The sequence below is a fragment of the Mobula hypostoma genome, chromosome 30, assembly GCF_963921235.1.
Source record: "Mobula hypostoma chromosome 30, sMobHyp1.1, whole genome shotgun sequence".
NCBI lineage: Eukaryota > Metazoa > Chordata > Chondrichthyes > Myliobatiformes > Myliobatidae > Mobula > Mobula hypostoma.
In genome coordinates this window covers 15,691,376-15,714,620 of record NC_086126.1, presented here as the reverse complement: position 1 = coordinate 15,714,620, position 23,245 = coordinate 15,691,376, and the positions used below count along the sequence as shown (strand labels likewise).

Here is a 23,245-nt window from a genome sequence, read left to right as displayed (position 1 = left end):
AAGGAATAAAGTCCTAACCTGTTCAATCTTTCCTTATAACTCAGGTCCCCAGACCCGGCAACATCCTTGTAAATTTTCTCTGTACTCTTTCAACCTTATTTACATCTTTCCTGTAGGTAGGTGACCAGAACTGTACACAATACTCCAGATTAGGCCCCACCAACGTCTTATACACCTTCAACATATAGTCCCATCTCCTGTGCTCAATGCTTTGATTTATGAAGGCCAATGTGCCAAAAGCTTTCTTTATGACCCTATCTACCTGTGATGGCACTTTCAATGAATTATTGACCTGTATTCCCAGATCCCTTTGTTCTATCACACTCCCACCCTGGCTGGTCCTGCCAAAGTGCGATATCTCACATTTGCCTACATTAAATTCCATCTGCCATTTTTCTGTCCATTTTGCCAGCTGGTCCAGATCCCACTGCAAGTTTTGATAGTCTTCCTCGCTGTCCACTACAATCCCAGTCTTGGTGTCATCCACAAATTTGCTGATCCAGTTCACCACGTTATCATCCAGAACGTTGATACAGATGACAAACAACAGTGGACCCAACACCGATCCCTGTGGCACTCCACTAGTCACAGACCTCCAGTCAGAGAGGCAACTATCTACAACCACTCCCTGGCTTCTCCCACAAAGCCAATGTCTAATCCAATTTACTCCCTCATCTTGAACGCTGAGTGACCGAATCTCCTTGACCAACTTCCCGTACGGGACCTTATCAAATGCCTTGTTAAAGTCCATGTAGACAACATCCACTGCCTTGCCTTCATCAGCTTTCCTGGTGTTGTCCTCAAAAATCTCCCTAAGTCTGCTCAGACATGGATTACCATGCATCAAGCCATGCTGACTGTCCCTAATCAAGCCCTGTCTCTCCAAAATACTCATGTATCCAGTGTCAGACTCACCAGCTTGTAGTTTCCTGGTTTATTTCTAGAGCCTTTCTTAGCAGCAGGACAACATTGGCTATTCTCCAGTGCCTCACCTGTTGCTAAGGATGACTTAAATACCTTTGCTGGGCCCCTTGTAATTTCTGAACTTGCGTCCTACTGGGTCTGAGGGAACACCTTGTCAGGCCCTAATTTGCCTGAAGACAGCAGACGCCTCCTCCTCTGTAATCTGTGCACGGTCCACTGCTGCTTTGTCTCACTTCCACAGATTCCGAGTCCGACTCCCGAGTAAATACAGATGCAACAAAAATCCATTTAAGATCTCCCCCATCTCATTTGGCTCCACACATGGATTACCAGTCTGATCTGCCCGAGGACCAGTTTTGTCCCTTGTGATCCTTTTGCCCTTAACATATCTGCAGAATCCCTTAGGACTCTCCTTCACCTTGTCTGCTAGAGCAACCTCATGCCTTCTTGTAGCCCTCCTGATTTCTTTCTTAAGTGTTCTCTTGCATTTCCAGTACTCCATAAGCACCTCATTTGTCCCCACCTGCCTATACCTCAGACATCCCACCCCGCAAAAACTCACTTCAGGGGCGTAGCACCATCAATTTGCAGGAGACTCCCGGAACTTCCGGGAGAGGTGGGATGTCTGCAATAGAGTAGCTCCTTAGCAGCTAGCCAGCTAGTTTAAATAACGTTAGCTATGCTAATGAACGAATGACACCTGTTAAACTCACCTCAACATGTCTTTTACAGTCTTAACCCACCATGGGCAATAGAAAAGTCACTGTTGCAAACAGTGCAGCGAGCAACACTGTCATTATTTTTGACTGCTATTAGGTAGGGGTACACTTTAGGGTAGGCTGGGGTGACGTATATTTTCTTTTTTTGGAACATTCTGCCGTGGCGTGCGTTCGTTTTCTCTCTCTCTCTCTCGTGGTCGCTCTCGCTTGCTCTCTCTTGCTTTCTCTCTCTCGTGCTCTTTCGCTCGTTCGCTCTCCAAAAAATTGATTTCCGGGCCATTGTATACAATTTGCGGGCATCAGGGAGCCACTATTAATATGCAGGAGACTCCCGGAACTTCCAGGAGAGGTGGGATATCTGGTACCTGCTATGCAGCTCCCTTTTTTTTCTCAACCAGGGCCTCAATATCTCTCAAAATCCTGAACCTGTTATTCTAGCGTTATATTCTAAAAGGCACATACAAGACATCCTTGCCATAGAGGGAGTACAAAGAAGGTTCACCAGATTGATTCCTGGGATGGCAGGACTTTCATATGATGAAAGACTGGATCGACTAGGCTTATACTCGTTGGAATTTAGAAGATTGAGGGGGGATCTTATTGAAACATATAAAATCCTAAAGGGATTGGACAGGCTAGATGCAGGAAGATTGTTCCCAATGTTGGGGAGGTCCAGAACGAGGGGTCACAGTTTGAGGATAAAGGACCCCTTTAGTTTGACAGTTTGAGGCCTTTTAGGACCGAGATGAGGAAAAACTTCTTCACACAGAGAGTGGTGAATCTGTGGAATTCTCTGCCACAGGAAACAATTGAGACCAGTTCATTGGCTATATTTAAGAGGGAGTTAGATATGGCCCTTGTGGCTAAAGGGATCAGGGGGTATGGAGGGAAGGCAGGTACAGGGTTCTGAGTTGGATGATGAGCCATGATCGTACTGAATGGCGGTGCGGGCTCGAAGGGCCGAATGGCCTACTCCCACACCTATTTTCTATGTTTCTACAAGTTTTGTACTCTCAAAATTTCACTTCTGAATGCACTTAGCAAGAGCACCTTTGCCAGAAAACAGCTTGTCCTGATCCACCCTTGGCAGATGTTCTCTGATACCATCAAAATTGGCCTCCCTCCAGTGCAGGATCTCAACCCGCAGAGCAGACCTACTTTTTTTTTTTTGCATAGTTGCTCTGAAACCGACGGCTTTGTGGTCACTAGATGCGAAGTGCCTCCCCTACACAAACACTTCTGTCACCTGCCCTGTCCCATTCCCGCACGTCGCGCACTCTCTCGTTGGGGCTTCTGTGACGGGTGAGGAGAGGACGTCAGGGATGGGTGGGGTTTTTGATTCCTCTGGCTGCTTCACTGGGCTGGTGAGAAACGTGGACAGAGTGGGGATTCTGGTTTCTGTGATGTGCTTGCATACAGATCTGACGATGCACTCCGTGCATTGAGGTGGAACGAGGTAAAACAGTAGCAGGAGGCAGAATCAAGTGTAACAGCAACTAAGAAGGTAGCTGTGTGAGGTCCAGAGGGTTCATCTTATGGCACAATTGAATTGAATCGACTTTATAACTTACATCCCTTATATACGTGAGGAGTAAAAATCTTTATGTTCCGTCTCCGTCTGAATGTGCAATTTATAGTCATTTCTAATAAATATTATGTACAACAGGACAGTCAATATAACATAGAAATACAATTGTATCAGTGGGAATTAATCAGTCCGACAGCCTGGTGGAAGAAGCTGTCCCGGAGCCTGTCGGTCCTGGCTTTTATGCTGCGGTACCGTTTCCCGGATGGTGGCAGCTGGAACAGTTTGTGGTTGGGGTGACTCGGGTCCCCAGTGATCCTTCAGGCCCTTTTTATGCACCTGTCCTTGTAAATGCCCTGAATAGTGGGAAATTCACATCTACAGATGCGCTGGGCTGTCCGCACCACTCTCTGCAGAGTCCTGCGATTGAGGGAAGTACAGTTCCCGTACCAGGCAGAGATGCAGCCGGTCAGGATGCTCTCAATTGTGCCCCTGTAGAAAGTTCTTAGGATTTGGGGGCCCGTACCAAACTTCTTCAACTGTCTGAGGTGAAAGAGGCTCTGTTGTGCCTTTTCCACCAAACAGCCGGTATGTACAGACCACGAGAGATCCTCAGTGGTGTTTATGCTGAGGAACTTAAAGCTGTTCACCCTCTCAACCCCAGATCCACTGATGTCCATAGGGGCTAGAGGACAAGAGGCCAAGAGGTCTGTTCAAGAGTCAGCAGTGGGTTAGAACCTGTCCTTGAGCCTGGAATACGTGCTTTTGTAGCTTCCACCTGACGGACCAGGGCAGAAGAGAGAATATTAAAGGGTGCAAGGGGTCCTTGATTTTCCAAAAGACCATAGGAGCAGAATTGGGCCATTTGGCCCATCGAATCTGCTCCACCATTTCATCGTGGCTGATCCATTTTGCCCTCTCAGCTCTAATCTCCCCATATCCCTTCACGCCCCGACTAATGAAGAATCTATCAGCCTCTGATGTACATACACATAAAGACTTGGCCTCCACAGCCACCTGTGGCAACGAATTCCACAGATTCACCGACCCCCAGCTGAAGAAATTCCTCCTCTTCTCTGTTCCAAAAGGACGCCCCTCCATGCCGAGGCTGTGCCCTCTGGCCCCTGACTCCCCCACCGTAGGAAGCATCCACTCTGTCGAGGCCTTTGAAGGCTCGATAGATTCCAATGAGGTCAGCCCCTCGTTCTTCTGAATTCCGGCGAGTGGAGGCCCGGTCTACATTTCCCGCCACCTTTCCCCAAGGCAAGCGGGAAACGTAGGCGGCGCCCACAGAGGGGAAGGCCGGTTTTTTTTGCGATGTGCTGAGCTGTGTCCGTGATCCTCTGCGGTTCCTTGCAGTCTCAGGCAGAGCAGTCGCCAGACCAGACTTCGACGCAATTGGCTCGGGGGCTCTCTTTGGTGTCACCCGTAAGATTACTGAGGGTCTCCAGGGTCCTGCTGGATTTCCTCGGCCTCCCGAGGAAGTCGAGGCCTTCAGCACTCCTGACCTCGGGGCCCATCGATAGAGAGGCCCGGCTCCTGTCCCGGTTGCCGTGGCGACGGTCAGGAGCAGAGCGGGGGAGAATTCCGCTCTCCCTACTGCTTCTCCCAGATGGCGACGCTCGGAAGTCATGGGATCTTGCTGCGGGGTTATCAGAGGGAGGCGGAAGGTGGTGGCTGGGCTGGAGGCGTGGAGTGACGCTCGTCCCTTCTTCCGTTGCAGGCAGCCCGACAAGCTGATCGTGGTGTGGACCCGGAGGAACAGGAGGGTGTGTTCAAAGGTAGGTGAGGGGTGTCGGGGCACTGTGGGTGGAGGGTGAGAGGTCACAGGTACTCTGTGTGTGTGTGTGTGTGTGTGTTTGTTTTTCATCCTCCCCCTCTCTCTATCTTACACACACATTCATTCTCTCTCTATCTCTATCTCTCTCTCTCTCTCTCTATATATATATATATATATATATATATATATATATATATATCTCACTCACTCTCTCTCTATATTATATATATATATCACTCTCTCTATCTCATTCTCTCTTATCTCACTCTATCTCACTCTCTCAGTCTATCTCTTTATCTCTCTCTATATTTCTCCCTCTCTATCTCTCTCTATCTGTATCTCTCCCTCTCCCCCTCTCTCTCTCTCTCTCTCTCTCTATATATATATATATATATATATATATCTGTCTCTGTCTCTCTTTCTCACTCCCTCTATCTCTCTGTCTGTGTCTGTCTCTCTCTCTCTTTGTCTCTCTCTCTCTCTCTCTCTCTCTCTCTCTATATATATATATATCTGTCTCTGTCTCTCTTTCTCACTCCCTCTATCTCTCTGTCTCTCTCTCTCTATATATATATATATATATATATATATATATATATATATATATATCTGTCTCTGTCTCTCTTTCTCACTCCCTCTATCTCTGTCTCGCTCTCTCTCTCTCTCTCTCTCTCCCTCTCCCCTCTCTCTCTGTCTGTCTCTCTCTCGCTCTCTCTCTCTCTCTCTCCCCCCTCTCTCTCTGTCTCTCTATCTCTCTCTCTCTCCCTCTGTCTATACATCTCTCTCTACCTCCACGTGAGTGTCCCGCTCAGCGTGTGCACGGGTCTGTGTTGACCTGCCGAGCATTGTGGGTCTGCCGCCGTGGCGACCCTTGCGGGCTGCCCCCAGCACGTCCCTGTTGCTCACAGACAGCACCTTTCACTGTATGCTTCGGTGTAAACTTGATAAATAAATTTCAGTCCTGAATCTTGAGGTACTTGGATATGCAAGACCCCATCTTGGATCCAAAATGTCTTTTAAAAGTTGTAACTGAACCTGCCTCTACCACTTCCCCTGGCAGCTTGCAACATGTACCCACCACCCTCTATGTGGAAAAACATGCCCCTCAGATCCCTGTTAAAACTTTCCCCTCTCACCTTCAACCTTTGCCCTCTAGTTTAGACTGTTCTGCCCTGGGGTTATCTCTGTGTTGATCTACCCCCTTCATGAATTAATAAACCTCTGTGAGGTCACTCCTTCAGCCCCCTTCCCTCAGAGGGAAAACAGTCCCGGGCTATCCAGTCCCTTCTTACAGTTCAAGGTCAAAGTTCAGAGTTTCCTGTGGGCGTACTCAGCAAATCTAAAATAGTAGCTATAATGGGATCAATGAAAGATCAAACAAACTGTGCAAATGCAAATATAAATAAATACCAATAAAATAGGGAACAGGAAATGACACAAGACCATAAGCCACAGGAGCAGAATTAGGCCGTCTGGCCCATCGAGTCTGCTCCGCCATTCAATCATGGCTCTTCCGTTTTTTTTTCTCTTCCTCAACCCCAGTTCTCGGCCTTCTCCCCGTACCTTTGATGCCATGTCCAATCAAGAACCTATCAATCTCTGCCTTAAATACACCCAAACACCTGGCCTCCACAGCTGCCTGTAGTAACAAATTCCACAAATTCACCACCCTCTGGCTAAAGAAATTTCTCCGCATTTCTGTTTTGAAAGGGCGTTCCTCTATCCTGAGGCTGTGCCCTCTTGTCCTAGACTCCCCCACCATGGGAAACATCCTTGCCACATCTACTCTGTCTAGGCCTTTCAACATTTGAAAGGTTTCAATGAGATCCCCCCTCATCCTTCTGAATTCTAGCGAGTACAGACCCAGAGCCATCAAATGTTCCTCACATTCCTAATATGAGATAAAGAGTCCTTAAAGTGAGATCATCGGTTGTGGGAACATCTCAATGGATGGGCAAGTGAGTGTAGTAATCCATTTTGAGGATGGTTGAGGGGTTGTAACTGTTCTTGAACCTGGTGGTACGGATCCTGAGGTTCCTGTACCTTCTACCTGATGGCAGCAGTGAGAAAAGGGCATGCCCTGGGTGCTAGAGGTCCTTAACAGTGGACACTGCCTTTCTGAGACACCGCTCCCTGAAGATGTCCTGGGTACTTTGTAGGCTAGTACCCAAGATGGAGCTGACTAAATTTATGACCCTCTGCAGCTTCTTTCGGTCCTGTGCAGTAGCCCCCCAACCCCCATACCAGACAGTGATGCAGCCTGTCAGAATGCTCTCCACAGTACATAAGACCATAAGATTTAGCAGCAGAAGTAAGCCATTCGGCCCATCGAGTCTGCTCCACCATTCAATCATGGGCTGATCCAATTCTTCCAGTCATCCCCACTCCCCTGCCTTCTCCCCATACCCTTTGATGCCCTGGCTAATCAAGAACCTATCTATCTCTACCTTAAATGCACCCAAAGACTTGGCCTTCACAGCCGCTCATGGCAACAAATTCCACAGATTTACCACCCTCTGACTAAAGTATTTTCTCCGCACCTTGGTTCTAAAAGGACGTCCTTCAATCCTGAAGTCGTGCCCTCTTGTCCTAGAATCCCCTACCATGGGAAATAACTTTGCCATATCTAATCTGTTCAAGCCTTTTAACATTCAGAATGTTTCTATGAGATCCCTCCTCATTCTCCTGAACTCCAGGGAATACAGCCCAAGAGCTGCCAGACGTTCCTCATACAGTAACCCTTTCATTCCTGGAATCATTTTTGTGAATCTTCTCTGAACCCTCTCCGACCTACACGAGGGGTGATTGATAAGTTTGTGGCCTAAGGTAGAAGGAGATGAGTTATTAACTTCAAACTTTCTGCATTATCGCGCAAAGAGTTGAACTGCACCTGCATGTAATGAGAGCGTCTTGGACCTCCAGGTGGTCCACAGCAGGGGTGATTGATAAGTTCGTAGCCTAAGGTAGAAGGCGATGAGTTATACAGCTCTCGTTACATGCACATGCAGTTTAACTCCTTGAGTGATTATGCAGTGATTATTAACATAGAAATAGTGACAGTGGTGGAGGTGGATACAATAGGGTCTTTTAAGAGCCTTTTAGATAGGTACATGGAGCTTAGAAAAATAGAGGGCTGTGCGGTAGGGAAATTCTAGGCACAGCATTGTGGGCCGAAGGGCCTGTAATGTGCTGTAGATTTCTATGTTTAAGGTGCAGTGCAGTTACTAGGGTAATACTATCAACATCCTGGGGCCTACCGTTGACAGGAAGCTGAACTGGTGTAGCCATATAAACACCGCGACTACCGGAGCAGGTCAAATCCTGAAGCGTGTAACTCACCTCCTGACTCCCCAAAGCCTGTCCACCATCTACAACACTCAGGTCAGGAGTGTAATGGAATACTCGCCACTCGCCTGGATGAGTGAAGCTCCATCAACGCTCGAGAAGCTCGACACCATCCAGTACAAGGAAGCCCACTCAATTGGGACCCCTTCCACAAGCATCCAATCCCCCCACCATCGACGGACAGTTACAGCAGTGTGTACTGTCTACAAGATGCACTGAAACAACACACCAAAGTTCCTAAAGCAGCAGCTTCCAGACCCACAACCACCACCATCTAGAAGGACGAGAACAGCAGATACCTGGGAACACCACCACTCGGAAATCCCCCTCCAAGTCACTCACCATCCTGACCTGGAAACATACCGCCGTTCCTTCATTGTCTCTGGGTTTAAATCATGGAATCCCCTCCCTAACAGCACTGTGAGTGTCCCTACACCTCAGGGACTGCAGCGGTTCAAGAAGGCAGCTCATCACCACCTTCTCAAGGGCAACTAGGGATGGGGAATAAATGCTGGCTTACACCCACAACCCGTAAATGAATAAATTAATTTAAAAAATAGACGGGGTGGTGGGGGTCTAACTAGAATGGTTGATCAGGTTAACTGCCTGGGAGAAGAAACTTTTCACGTGGTGTTAAGTTTTCGTTTCACTCACTGGAGTTCAGAAGATTTCGGGGGTTGGGTGGGGTGGGAAGGGGGGGGAGAATCCGCGATGAAAGCTGTTGGATATTGAAAGTCCCGTGGTGGGGGAGTCCAGGACAAAGAGGGCACAGCCTCTGAATACAAGGACGCCCCTCTGGAACAGAGATGAGGGGGGTGAATTTCTTTAGCCAGAGGGCGGTATGTCTGTGAAATTCACTGCCGTGGAGGCCAAGTCTTTGGATGTATTTAATTCAGAGGCTGATGAGCACTTGATTAGTCAGGGCGTCAAAAGTTACAGAGAGAAGGCAGGAGAATGGGGTTGAGAGGGACAATAAATCAGCCACAGTGGAATGGCAGAGAAGACTCGATGGGCTGAATGGCCTAATTCTGCTCCTACGTCTGATGGTGTGAACAATTCTTCAGTACTTTCAGGGAATCGGATGTCTAAACTTCTACCTCAATGTCTCTCTGTACTACAACACTCGACAGGGCCCAGTCATTCAATGGATCAGTCCTGCCCCGGTTTAACTCCCCAAGCTTCACCGCTTCGCACTTGTCCGAGTCCAGTTCCCAACAGCCGTTCATTCCGGTAACACTGCTCTTGTGTTTTTCCAGCTGCACAGCTGGCAGCCCGGGATCAACAATCCGTATCGCGGGATGGTGATCTGGCCGGTTCCGGAAAACATCGAAATCACCGTCACGCTCTACAAGGTAATTGGTGACTTCCCCAGGAGTGGGGGGGGGGGGTCCATACAGCCCCTCCCGGGGCATAGCGCTCTCTCCTTGCAACTTCACCCACGTCGCCGTCCCTCCCACACGGTGAAGCTCCCTACACTGTCCCATCACACACTCACACTCCCGGGGTCAGACACAGAGTGAAGCTCCCTCCGCACCGTCCCATCACACACTCCCGGGGTCAGACACAGAGTGAAGCTCCCTCCGCACCATCCCATCACACACTCCCGGGGTCAGACACAGAGTGAAGCTCCCTCCGCACCGTCCCATCACACACTCCCGGGGTCAGACACAGAGTGAATCTCCCTCCGCACCGTCCCATCACACACTCCCGGGGTCAGACACAGAGTGAAGCTCCCTCTACACCGTCCCATCACACACTCCCGGGGTCAGACACAGAGTGAAGCTCCCTCCGCACCGTCCCATCACACACTCCCGGGGTCAGACACAGAGTGAATCTCCCTCCGCACCGTCCCATCACACACTCCCGGGGTCAGGTACAGAGTGAAGCTCCCTCTACACCGTCCCATCACACACTCCCAGGGTGAGACACAGAGTGAAGCTCCCTCCACACCGTCCCATCACACACTCCCGGGGTCAGACACAGAGTGAAGCTCCCTCCGCACCGTCCCATCACACACTCCCGGGGTCAGACACAGAGTGAAGCTCCCTCCACACTGTCCCATCACACACTCCCGGGGTCAGGCACAGAGTGAAGCTCCCTCTACACCGTCCCATCACACACTCCCAGGGTGAGACACAGAGTGAAGCTCCCTCCGCACCGTCCCATCACACACTCCCGGGGTCAGACACAGAGTGAAGCTCCCTCTACACCGTCCCATCACACACTCCCAGGGTGAGACACAGAGTGAAGCTCCCTACACACTGTCCCATCACACTCTCTCAGGGTTATACAAAGAGTGAACTTCCCTCCACACTGGCCTGTAAAAGGGTCTTCCTGTTGGTTATTTAGGAAACTTCCTTCCTGTGGGTCTGCATTTTCTATCTCCTACTGGCATTCCCTGGGCCCTGGGCCTGTCCGGGCTCCTGGTCGTGTTCTTACTCCTTCAACCAGGGGCACACCTGATTCCAGGGGACCTGCCCCACCATAGAACATAAACCATTACAGCCCAGTACAGGCCCTTCGGCCCACAATGTTGTGCTGACCTCTTAATCCACTGTAAAATCAGTCTAATCCTTCCCTCGTACATTGCCCTCCATTTTTCAATCGACCATGTGCCCAACTAAGAGCCCCTTAAATGTCCCTGAGTATCTGCCTCTATCACACTATCACTACCCCCGGCATTTCACACACCATGCATCCATTCTGTGCGTAAAAAAAACTTGCCGCTAACCACCCCACCCCACCCGCCCCATACTTTCCTCCAATCGTCTTAAAATGATGGCCCCGTATATTAGCCTTTTGCATCCTGGCGGGTGGAAACGTCTCTGACAGTCCACTCGATCCATGCATCCCTCAACCTCTGGTACACCTTATCAAGTCGCCTCTCATCCTCCCATAGGCAAGAGACAATCTACAGACGCTGGAAGTCCAAGCAACACACACACACACACAATGCTGGAGGAACTCAGCAGGCCAGGCAGCATCTGGGAGAAGAGTAAACGGTCGGCTTTTCGGGCCGAGTCTCTTCATCGGTCCGAAATGTTGTCTGTTTACTACTACCCAGATGCTGCTGAGCCGGCTGAGTTCCTCCCGCATTTTGTGTGCTCCTGAATTGAATTGTTACTTACATCCTTCATATATATGAAGAGTAAAAATCTTTACGTTACATCTCCGTCTAAATGTGCAATGTATAGTAATTTATAATATAATAATAGTAGGCATCCGTTAGTCTCATGAGACCATGGATTTCTGCCTTGGAAGGATTCCAGGGCGCAGGCCTGGGCAAGGTTGTATGGAAGACCGGCAGTTGCCCATGCTGCAAGTCTCCCCTCTCCACGCCACCGATGTTGACCAAGGGAAGGGCATTAGGACCCATACAGCTTGGCACCGGTGTCGTCGCAGAGCAATGTGTGGTTAAGTGCCTTGCTCAAGGACACAACAGGCTGCCTCGGCCGAGGCTCGAACTAGCGACCTTCAGATCACTAGACCGACGCCTTAACCACTTGGCCAGGCACCAACAAGTTATAATATAAATGTACAGTAATTGATAATATATGTCCTCCAGCCCTGGCTCGCTCAGCCTTTCCCTCGTAAGACATGCTCTCTCATACAGGCAGCTTCCTGGTAAGCCTCTCTAAAGCTTCCTCCTTTGTATTTCCCTCTCAGGATCCCCTCGCCGAGGAATTCGATGACAAATCGTGGACGTTTGTGATTGAAAATGTAAGTTTCCCGTGAGCCCAGAAAGCCGCCCCTCTCTGACGTGAGGCGGCGTCGGAGAGCGAGGACAGGAGCCGATCGGGCCCACTGGCCCAGCTCGCCCCCTGCTAACCCTGGACGGCAGATGCTGGAGGAACTCAGCAGGTCAGGCAGCATCTGTAGAGCGGAATAAAGAGTCAGCGGTTTGGGCAGAGATCTGATGAAGGGTGTCAGCCCAAAACTGCTTATTCTTGTCCGTAGGTGATGCTGAGTTCCTCCAGTTTTTTGTGTGTGTTGTGAAATTTGTATTCGTATTTTGCAAAATGTTAAGATTACCAAAAAATTACCATAAATAAACAACTATGCAAAAGGTGGGTAATAAGCCAGCGTTCATGGGTTTATGGACTGTTAAGAATTGAATTGAATTGACTTTATTTCTTACATCCTTAACAAACGTGAAGAGTAAAAATCTTCACGTTACATCTCCATCTGAATGTGCAATTTATAGTAATTTATAATAAATAGTATGTACAACAAGATAGTCAATATAACATAGAAATACGATTGTATCAGCGTGAGTTCATCAGTCTGACGGCCTGGTGGAAGAAGCTGTCCCGGAGCCTCTTGGTCCTGGCTTTTATGCTGCGGTACCGTTTCCCGGATGGTAGCAGCTGGAACAGTTTGTGGTTGGGGTGACTCCGGTCCCTAATGATCCTTCAGGCCCTTTTTACACATCTGTCTTTGTAAATGTCCTGAATCGTGGGAAGTTCACATCTACAGATGCGCTGGGCTGTCCGCACCACTCTCTGCAGAGACCTGCGATTGAGGGAGGTACAGTTCCCATACCAGGCAGTGATGCAGCCAGTCAGGGTGCTCTCAATTGTGCCCCTGTAGAAAGTTCTTAGGATTTGGGGACTCATGCTGAACGTCTTCAACCGTCTGAGGTGAAAGAGGCGCTGTTGTGCCTTTTTCACCACACACCACGTGAGGTCCTGGGTGAAGTGTATACCGAGGAACTTGAAGCTGTTCACCCTCTCAACCCCGGAAGACCTGGGGGGAGGAAGGTACTGAGTGTGGGTCTTCATGCTCCAGTGCCTCCTCGCTAATGGTGGTCACGAGAAGGGGACACGTCCCGGAATGGCAAGAGCTACGGTTTGCAGCTTCAAGGCGTGAAACTAGTTCAAACGAGGGCGCGGGGCATCCGAATTGCGGGTGTAACTTTACGCCTTTGCTTCAGGCGAGGGGCGCGGGAGCGTGACGCCGCGTGCAGTTTGCGTGCTTTTACGTGCAACCCGTAATTAACTATTTCAGGAACAGGAGTGCTCAGCCAGGCAAGGTTTTGCTCAAGTGTAACTTGAACTATTAAATACACAACTGTGTTGGCGGGTGGGGGGTTGTCCCTGCGATGGAGCTGGCCGTGTCCACGACCCTCCGCAGCCTCTCGCGATCCTGCGCCAGACAAGAATGGTCTCCACCATGCCTCTGGAGAACTTTGCGAGCGTCCCTGGTGACATACCCGACCTCCTCAGACTCCCGAAGAAATCCAGCGCCACTGGCCGCCGCCTTCGTGTTGGCACCGGTACGTTGGGCCCACGTCAGATCTTCAGACCACTGAACCCTCCCCAGTGAGAACTAGAGTGCTGTGTGGGGTCCAAATGGTTCAAGTCATTGTCAGAGAACATATACGGTTTACAACCTGAAATTCATACTCTTCACAGACAGCCTCGAAACAAGAAAACCCCCTAGAATGTATGATGGAAACATCAAAACCCCAAAGATCCCCCTCCCCTCTTGCACAAGCAGTAGCAGAACCTAACTCTGCCCCCCCACCTTCACCATCAGAAGCACTGACGACCCCCCCCCCCACGATGCAAGCAACTGCAAAACCTACCCCCACCCCCAAAGTGACCTTGATCTGGAGTGCATCAAAACCTACAGTCCACTAACCCGGCACGTCGGTATCTCAGACAGGCTTTGTCTCACTGGAGAGGGAGGGAGAGAGGTCGCTCCTGTAACAGCGAGAGCAGGAGACCAGCAGCTCGCTGTTCCGACGTTACAGTCTTCCGAGCCCCCTACCCCCCGACTGGAGGACCGACACCGTTAAACCGGAGGGAGCGAGGGGATCGCTCGAGTGCAGGAGCCCTCTGTCCCGAAGTTCCGGTCTCCTGCGACTCTTCAGCCGTCAAAGTCGGCGAGGGACCGCGTTGTCCGCGGGACCCCTGCCTCGAAGGCGCGCGCCTTCCAGGCCGTCTTCCTGGAGATCGTGATGCGCCGGGTCGCACGATCGGTCCGAAAACCCGTCGCCTGCGCAGAACCGTTTGAACTGTAGATCACGGACTCCGACAGAGCCCCGACCACCTGGAGAAGAAAAGACGTAAAAGGGAAATAATAAGTGGTCAGAAGGTTAATTGGCCACAGTAAGTTGCACCCTTAGTGTGTGTGTGTGGGTGTGGTAGGAAGTTGATAGGAGTGTGAGGAGAAAGTCGAGAGAACGTAGAGATGGGATTGAGGTTGGAAACCAGCAGGGATTCAATGGGCCAAATAGCCTCCACCTTGTAATAGGTGAGTAAAGACCACCACAGTTACCTGCCCGGGCTACTCCGAGAGCCCCTCGCACACCCACCACCTCTCCCACCAAGGGCTGCAGGCCTGGGAGAGCACCCGCTAGTCCAAGGCCTTATGGCCTTAAGGACAGGCCACCCCCAGGCCTCCAGTCTGTGGCCCCGGACTCTGAAGTATTGGGCCTCCAGCTTCTCATTCATCAAGGACCTACCAACCTCCATTCCTCCCCCCCTCAACATAGGGTGATAGAGTCACAAGGCCCAGAAACAGGCCCATCCTGGCTTCTCCCATCGGCCAAACGGAGGCCAATATCCCTCGAAACTTGTCCAAGTATGTTTTTAAATATTGTTAAGGTGCCCGCCCTCCAAGAAGACCACAGCCTCGTTGTAGGGTCTGGAGGCTTGCCTGCCTCGATCGCCCGGAGAGCTGTGCTGGCTGGGGTCGGGGCCTTGTGTGCTCTGGGCCTAGGCGGGGTCACCCATGCCAAAAAAAAGGTCAAAGGGTAGAGGCCAGACTACGAGCACCCCACCGGTCCTCCAGGTACGGGGTTTCAGGTGGGGTCGAACAACACCCGACTGGTCAAACAGAACAGCGCCTGCGTGCAACGGAATTCCTGAGTGTCCGCCAGGGATCTCCACCTGGCCGTAGCGAAAACTGTGAGGAAGCTACTGACAGGATGAAGGCAGCCATGAACACCGCCAGGATGGACAACCTTCGTTGCTGCCCCAAGCACCAGCGGCGTAACGGCCAGTGAGTGAGTCAGACAGAGTGTTCTATGTACGGGTCACCCTCTGGGTGCAACATGTTGCCCCTGTGGTTCTTATTAAATCTCTTCCCTCTCACCTTAAGCCGGTGTCCACTCGTTCTCGATTCCCCAACCCTGGGAAATGGAGTGAACGTGCACAATATTCTTCTTCCGCAGGCTCTTAGTTCCCAGGGGAGCGTAGGCCATTGAGGGCGCACAAACCAATCCTCGTAGAGGGATCAGAAGTGGAGAGAGTGAGCAGCTTCACGTCCCTGGGTGTCAAGATCTCTGAGGACCTAACCTGGTCCCCACATATCGATGCAGCTATAAAGAAGGCAAGACAGCGACTATACCTCATTAAGAGTTTGAAGCGACTTGGTATGTCAACAAGTACACTCAAAAGCTCCTATAGATGCGGCCCGAGGAGAGAGAGCAGCGCGCCACGCGTGCACAGCCCTCCGGTGAAAAATGATATTGTATCCGTTAAATAGGGGCCGTGGACAATTCTGATTTGATGGAGACAGCCGTGAAAGCACAGAGGAACATCTGGAGAAATTTCTGAAACGCCAGTTTGCTGCTGTTGTTACTGCACGGTTGGGAATCTTCCGGAGGGAAGGCCTCAAAATCCCCGGCTTTGCCTGCTGTTAGCAACCGAGATTGAGGTCAAATCGTTCGGACAGAGATGGCTGTGGTCGGGCATAGCAGGGAGAGTTTTTCTTCCTTCTCCCGTCTGCGTGAGATGTGGGACATTTGAGAGACTTTGAAGTTTACTGTGCTCATGGACTTCTTCATCAAGTTGTGGTATTGTTGCACTGTTGTAGCTATACGTTCTAATTATGTGGTTTTGTTAGTTTTTTCAGTCTTGGTCTGTCCTGTGTTTTGTGATATCACACCGGAGGAAATATTGTATCATTTCTTAATGCATGCGTTACTAAATGACAATAAAAGAGGACTGCGTGTCTTCATAATCTTAAAAAAAAAAGATTACCGTGGAGAGCATTCTGACAGGCCGCATCACTGTCTGGTATGGGGGGGAAAGGGGGGGTTGCTGCACAGGACCGAAAGAAGCTTCAGAGGGTCATAAAGTTAGTTGACTCCATCTTGGATACCAGCCTACAAAGTACCCAGGACATCTTCAGGGAGCGGTGTCTCAGAAAGGCGGCGTCCATTATTAAGGACCTCCAACACCCAGGACATGCCCTTTTCTCACTGTTACCATCAGGGAGGAGGTACAGGAGCCTGAAGACACACACTCAGCAATTCAGGAACAGCTTCTTCCCCTCTGCCATCCGATTCCTAAATGGACATTGAACCCGTGAACACTACCTCACTTTTTATAAAATATGTATTATTTCTGAACGCAAGATACTCTGCGGAGGCTGGGGTCAAAGCAACATGCACAACACGCTGGAGGAACTCAGCAGGTTGGGCAGCATCCGTGGAAACGAACAGTCAACGTTTTGGGCCGAGACCCTTCATCAAGACTCAACAGTCAACGTTTCCACGGATGCTGCCTGACCTGCTGAGTTCCTCCAGCCTGTTGTGCGTATATTATTTCTGTTTTTGCACGACATTTAATCTATTCAAGATGCAGATACTGTAATTGATTTACATATTTATTTATTTTTACTTTTTTTCTTCTATATAGTGTATTGCATTGAACTGCTGCTGCTAAGTTAACAAATTTCACGACACATGCCAGTGATAATAAACTGGAGTCTGGCTTTGATGGCCTCCTATCTCAATGGCTGGTGTTCATATCATCCCCCTGCATCCACTGGACATCTTCACCAGAGCCCTGTCGGCCGGCCTTGCCCGTTTCCACCCCGCACGGCAGGGAGGGGTAGGCGTGGGCTTTGAGAGGCACAACGTGCACAGTCTTTGCCCCCCTCCAGTCCCGGAACCCGCGCCCCGAACCACCCTCGCCAGAGGGGCCGCAGCGGTTCAAGATGGCGGCTCGCAAGGGGCAGAGGTCAGGTCTGTGATGGGAACGACTCTCAGGTCCGTTCCTGTTCCGCCATGTCGGTCCGCCCTCAGGCTGGATGAGCAACACCTTGTATCCCATCTGGGCGACCTCCAACCTCCAGCCTGACGGCACGAACATCAATTTCTCCAACTTCCAGTAACTGTTCCCTACCCTGCCCATCACCTCCCCCTTCCCTTCCTTCCGAGGCCTTCTGTCCTCTCCTGTCAGACTACCCCCCAACCCCCCACCACCACCTTCCCCAGTCCTTTATCTCTTCCACCAGTCAACTTCCCAGCTCTCGGTTTCACCTACCACCTGCCACTTTGTCCTTCTTCCTCCCCCGCCCCCCATCTTTTAACCCTGACTTCTGCCGCCTTCCTTTCCGGCCCTGATGGAGGGTCTCGGCCCGAAACGTCGACTGTTCATCCCTGTCCATAGCTGCCGCCTGACCTGCTGAGCCCCTCCGGCACGCTGTGTGCGTTGCCCTGGGTTTCCGGCATCTGCGGTAACCTCTTGCGTCTGTGATGTTCAGATGGCGGGGATCTCCAATAATCCACTGTCTGATTTTTGGGAGATTTCTCCAGTTGGCATCTACCCTGCTGGTGTCTGATCCGTAGACTCACCAGGACCCGTTTCCCACCTCCTTTCTCACAGGGGACCCATTTACTGTTCCCTCTAAACTCAGAGTGACCCCGTTTCCCGCTGCCTGTTTACCGCTCCTTCTAAATCCACCCTCGGAGTCCCAGTTTCCCACTCCTTTAAATCCACCAGATCCACTGGAAAGTCTATAAAAAACCTCGGCAAACTTCTATAGATGTTTGGTGGAAAGTAGTGCACTGACTGGCTACGTTACGTCCTGGTATGGGAACGCCAATGCCCTTGAACGGAAAATCCTACAAAAGGTAGCAGATTTGGCCCAGTCCATCACAGGTAAAGCTCTCCCAACCATTGAGCACATCTACATGAAACGCTGTCGCAGGAAAGCAGCATCCATCATCAGAGATCCCCACCACCCAGGCCGTGCTCTCTTCTCACTGCTGCCATCAGATAGAAGGTATAAGAGCCTCAGGACTCGCACCACCAGGTTCAGGAACAGTTACTACCCCTCAACCATCAGACTCTCGAACAAAAAGGGATAACTACACTCACTCGCCCATCCACTGAGATGTTCCCACAACCAATGATCTCACTTTAAGGACTCTTTACCTCATGTTCTCGTTACTTATTGCCATTTATTTATATTTGCGTTTGCACAGTTTGTTGTCTTCTGCACTCTGGTTGATCTGTCATTGATCCTGTTTACAGTTACTATTCTATAGATTTGCTGAGTATGCCTGCAGGGAAATGAATCTCAGGTGGTGACTTATACGAGCGGTGATTGATAAGTTCGTGGCCTACGGTAGAAGGAGTCAATTTTAGAAAACCTAGCACATTTATTTTTCCTACATTTGCACACCTAGTCCAGCGGTCGTGGAGCAGACGGATCCCTTCTTTGTAAAAGTCGGCATCTTGGACCTCCAGAAAGTGGTCCACCGCAGGGGTGATTGATAAGGTTGTGGCCTAAGGTAGAAGGAGATGAGTTATTAACTTCAAACTTTCTGCATTTTCACTCAGGGTTGAACTGCACGTGCATGTAACAAGAGCTGTATAACTCATCTCCTTCTACCTTAGGCAGCGAACTTATCAATCACCCCTGCTGTGGACCACCTGGAGGTCCAAGACGCTCTCGTTACATGCACGTGCGGTTCAACTCTTTGAGTGATAATGCAGAAAGTTTGAAGTTAATAACTCATCTCCTTCTACCCTAGGCCACGAACCTATCAATCACCCCTCGTACGTGCTCTGATAATAAATCTTACTTTGAACTTTGAACTTTTTAAACTTTATAATCCTACGGCGTAACGTTCCTCAGAGAGGTGAATTAGAAAGTGCTCTTGCACGTTACGGGGATCAGCTGGCCCGACCTCACCGGCGCCGGATTGTCACAACTTGACCGGGTCGCACCTTTGCCCTGCAGGAGAGCAAGGGGCGGCGGAAGGTTCTGGCAGCGGTGGACATCAGCATGAAGCGGTACGCCAGCCCCACGCCCACCGTGACCGACGTCAGGCTCCAGCTGAAGCCCCTCTCCGTCAAGGTCATCTCCGCCACGCTCCAGTTCTCCCTATCCTGCGTCTTCCTGCAAGAGGGCCGGGCCACGTGAGTGTTACTGCCCTCCCAACCGCGCCCCCCCTATCCCAACCCGTCCCGCCGTGCTACGATTCTCTCCCCGTGCCCGCCGGGTGGGGCGAGGGTCACTCTGCTCCTTGCCCACTGTGTGGGAGAGTGTTGGAGGGTGAAACCTTCTCCAGGACGTCAAGAAGCATCTCCCCACCCCCCCCTCGGTCTTCGGACTCCGCACCTGCAGCGGTCCTTGGGGTTAGTGGCGGGAGGGGGCACGGCTCAGAATGAAGGGAGGGCCCTTTCGAGCTGAGGTGAGGAGCAGCTGGGGAAGATGAGTCAAGGTTTCCAATAAGAGCAAGACACGGTCGAAGGGCTGCTTGGCCTTGCCCTTCAACCTCTGCGTGTGGAGGCCAAGTCAGTGGGCTGTGAAGGCCAAGCCACTCACAATCGGGTTTCTTAGACGACCATAAGGTAGCAGGCTCGATGGGCCGAATGGCCTACTTCTGCTCCTATATGTTATGGTCTTATAGAAGCAGGATCAGGCCATTCGGCCCATCGAGTCTGCTCCGCCATTTCATCATGGCTGATCCATTTTCCTTCTCAGCCCCCCCACCCAATCTCCTGCCTTCTCCCTTCACGCCCTGACTGATCAAGAATCAATCAACCTCTGCCTTAAATATACCCAAAGACTTGGGTGTATTTGCCACAGCTGCCTCGTACGGGCAGGAGGTAAGAGATGGGCTGCCCAGGTCGTCCACTAACTCTGGACTTCCTTCACCTCTCCACCCCCTCTCCTAACTCCCTCCTCCCACCCTCCACCCTCCCCACCCCTCCCCTTCCACTATCCCCTCCCCTCCATCCCCTCTGCTACCTCACACCCTTGTCCCACCCTCCACCCTCCCCAAACCTCCCCCTCCTGCTCATCCTTCCCCTCCTCCCCTTCCTCGCCCCTCTTTCCCTCACCCCTTTGTCTCCTCTCCTACCTCCCTCTCCCTCCCTCCTCCCACCCTCCCCCACTCCCCCCACCCCTCCTCTCCCCTCTCTTTCCCCTCACCCCTGAATCCCTTCTCCTACCTCCCTCTCCCTCACTCCCACACTCCCCCACTCCTCCACCCCGCCTCCCTTTCCTCTCCACCCCCTCTCCTACCTCTCACCCTCTCTCCCTCACTCCCTCCCCCACTCCTCTCCCTTCTCCACCCTTCCTCCTCCGTCCCCCTTCTCACCCCCTCCACCCCCTCCTCGCCCGGCCTCCCCCTCTCCTACCTCGCCCACTCCCTCCCACCCCTCCCTGGCTCCCCACTCCCCTCCTTTCCCTCCCCCTCCCCCTCCCCCTCCCCCTCTCCCTCCCCCTCCCCCTCTCCCTCCCCCTCCCCCTCTCCCTCCCCCTCCCCCTCTCCCTCCCCCTCTCCTTTCCCTCCCCCTCTCCTTTCCCTCCCCCTCCCCCTCTCCCTGCCCCTCTCCTGCCCCCCCACCCCCAGGGACGAGGACATGCAGAGCCTGGCCAGCCTGATGAGCGTGAAGCAGAGTGACGTCGGTAACCTGGACGACTTCGCTGGCGACAGTGACGAGGAGGAGGGAGACCGGAGGAGGTCGTGGCAGGAGGACCGGACGAGCAAGGCGAGGGGTGAGTGGACAGCGGGGGGGGGGCGTGGAGGGGGTTACCTCGCGGTGCCACAGCCCAAACATGGGCAAACAAACCTCGCCCTTGCTACAGGGCCCTGAGCGGCCTCTCCAGGCGAGCCGGTGCTTCACCTGCAAGCCTGCCCGGGGTCCGGTGCTCCCGGTGCGGCCTCGTCCTCATCAGTGAGGCCCGGTGCAGACTGGGGGACCGCTTCGCTTTCTCTGCCTCAAAGAGGGGGTAGGATCTCCCGGCGGCCGCCCGTTTCGTTCTGATGTCAGTCCACGGCCTCCTCCTCTGCCGCAATGAGGTGAGGCCACACTCAAGATGGAGGAGCAACACCTTCTATTCCGTCCGGGAAGCCTCCAACCTGATGGGGTGAACATCGATTCCTCAAACTTCTGGTAGCCACTTCCCCCAACTTCCCGCCACCCCCCCTCCTTTTTTTTTGTTTTCCCTCGTTCCGAAGGCCCTCGCACACCCCCTCCCCCTCAGCAACTGTCCACCCATTCCCCTGGTTCCCTCCCGCGGCCCACTCTCCTCTCCTATCAGATTCCTCCTTCTTCAAGCCCTTTACCTTTTCCACCAATCACCTTTCAGCTTCTTACTTCACCTCTCGCCCCCCCTGCCACCTGGCTTAACCTATCACCTGCCATCTTGTACTCTTTCCAACTTGTATGTACTCTTCTGCCCACTTCCTTTCCAGTCCTGAGGAAGGGCCTCGGTCTGAAACATCGACTGTTTACTCCCCTCCGTTGACACAGCACCTGACCCTCGGAGTTCCTCCGGCCTTGTGTGTGTGTGTGTGGGTTGCCTGTCAGGGTGAGGGTGTGGACTGTGGTGCAGAACAATCACGTAATACGACACAGAAACTGGCCCTTCAGCCTGTCTCATCCCTGCCTATCTGAGCCGGTCCCGTTTGCCTCCTTTTGGCCCATTCCCGCTAAACCTGGAGGAGCCAATGCTGGAGGAACTCAGCGGGCCAGCTAGCGTCGATGGGAAAGAGTGAACCCTTCATCACCAACTGCAGATTTTCACATCTTTTCCTGTCCAAATATCTTTTAAATGTTGTAACTGTAGCTGCCTCTACATCTTCTTCTGGCAGCTTTCCCCTACAATTCACCATCCTCTGCGTGGAAAGACCTGTCCCTCGGGTCCTCTTCAAACCTTTCGCCTCTCACCTTTAACCTTCCCCCTCACCTTTAACCTTTCCCATCACCTTTAACCATTCCCCTCTCACCCTTAACCTTCCCCCTCACCTTTAACCTTGCCCCCTCACCTTTAACCTTGCCCCCTCACCTTTAACCTTTCCCCTCTCACCTTTAACCTTGCCCCTCTCACCTTTAACCTTGCCCCTCTCACCTTTAACCTGTGCCCCCCCCCGGTTTTCGACTTCCTTCCCGTGTGCATCCGGAGAGATCAGAGCTCTCCTCTCTCTGGAGCAAAGAAGGGTGAGAGGGAACTTGACAGAGGGAACGACAAGAGACATAGGTCAAGTGGATGGCTTTTTCCCCCGGGGTGGGGGGCAGCTGTGGCTATGACAAGACGGCATGATCTTAAAGTGCTTAAAGAATAGAATCGGGGGGTGGGGGAGATGTCAGAGGTTTTTTTTAATACACAGAGTGCGTGGAAAGTGCTGCCGTGGTGGTGGTAGACGTAGGTACATTAGGGACTTTTCAGAGACTCCGAGATAAGCACACCGATGAAAGAAGTGGCTGGAGTCTTTGGCGATTTGCCAAATCCCCCCTCACTCCCCCTAATGAAATACAGCTTGCTGGTCTGCCGCCCTCGAGATTGTATCGATGTGTTGGGCCCAGGATTGATCCGGTTTACAGGAATTATCCTGGGGCGAAAGGGGTCACTCGTGGAAGGCTTGGCGACCGGCCCTCGCCGGAGTTTAGAAGGATGGTGGGGGACACCTCATCCAACATTGAAAGGCCTGGACAAAGTGGATGTGGAGAGTCGGGGAGTCTAGGACCAGAGGGCACAGCCTCAGAATACAAGGACGTCCACTGAAGAGGGAGAGGAGGAGGAATCTCTCTAGCCAGAGGGTGGTGAATCTGTGGAATTCATTGACACAGGCAGGCTGTGGAGAGCGAGTCATTGGGTACACTTAAAGCGGAGGTTTATAGGCCCTTCGTTAATAAGGGAACCATTGGGAGAAGGCAGGAGAATGGGGTTGAGAGGATAGTAAGTCAGCCACGA

The 23,245-nt window shown here is 51.8% G+C and overlaps 1 protein-coding gene across 4 annotated transcripts in view; it reads left to right on the top strand.

The window, feature by feature from the left end:
- Positions 1-23,245, top strand: part of LOC134339751 (EH domain-binding protein 1-like) — a 125,587-nt gene that overhangs the window by 57,155 nt on the left and 45,187 nt on the right. For all 4 annotated transcript variants that reach the window (XM_063036505.1, XM_063036504.1, XM_063036506.1 and 1 more), the window contains exons 2-6: positions 4,892-4,949; positions 9,550-9,645; positions 11,960-12,013; positions 19,280-19,458; positions 20,901-21,046. In XM_063036505.1, the coding sequence (XP_062892575.1) occupies positions 4,892-4,949; positions 9,550-9,645; positions 11,960-12,013; positions 19,280-19,458; positions 20,901-21,046 (533 nt within the window). The remainder of the gene's footprint in view (positions 1-4,891; positions 4,950-9,549; positions 9,646-11,959; positions 12,014-19,279; positions 19,459-20,900; positions 21,047-23,245) is intronic.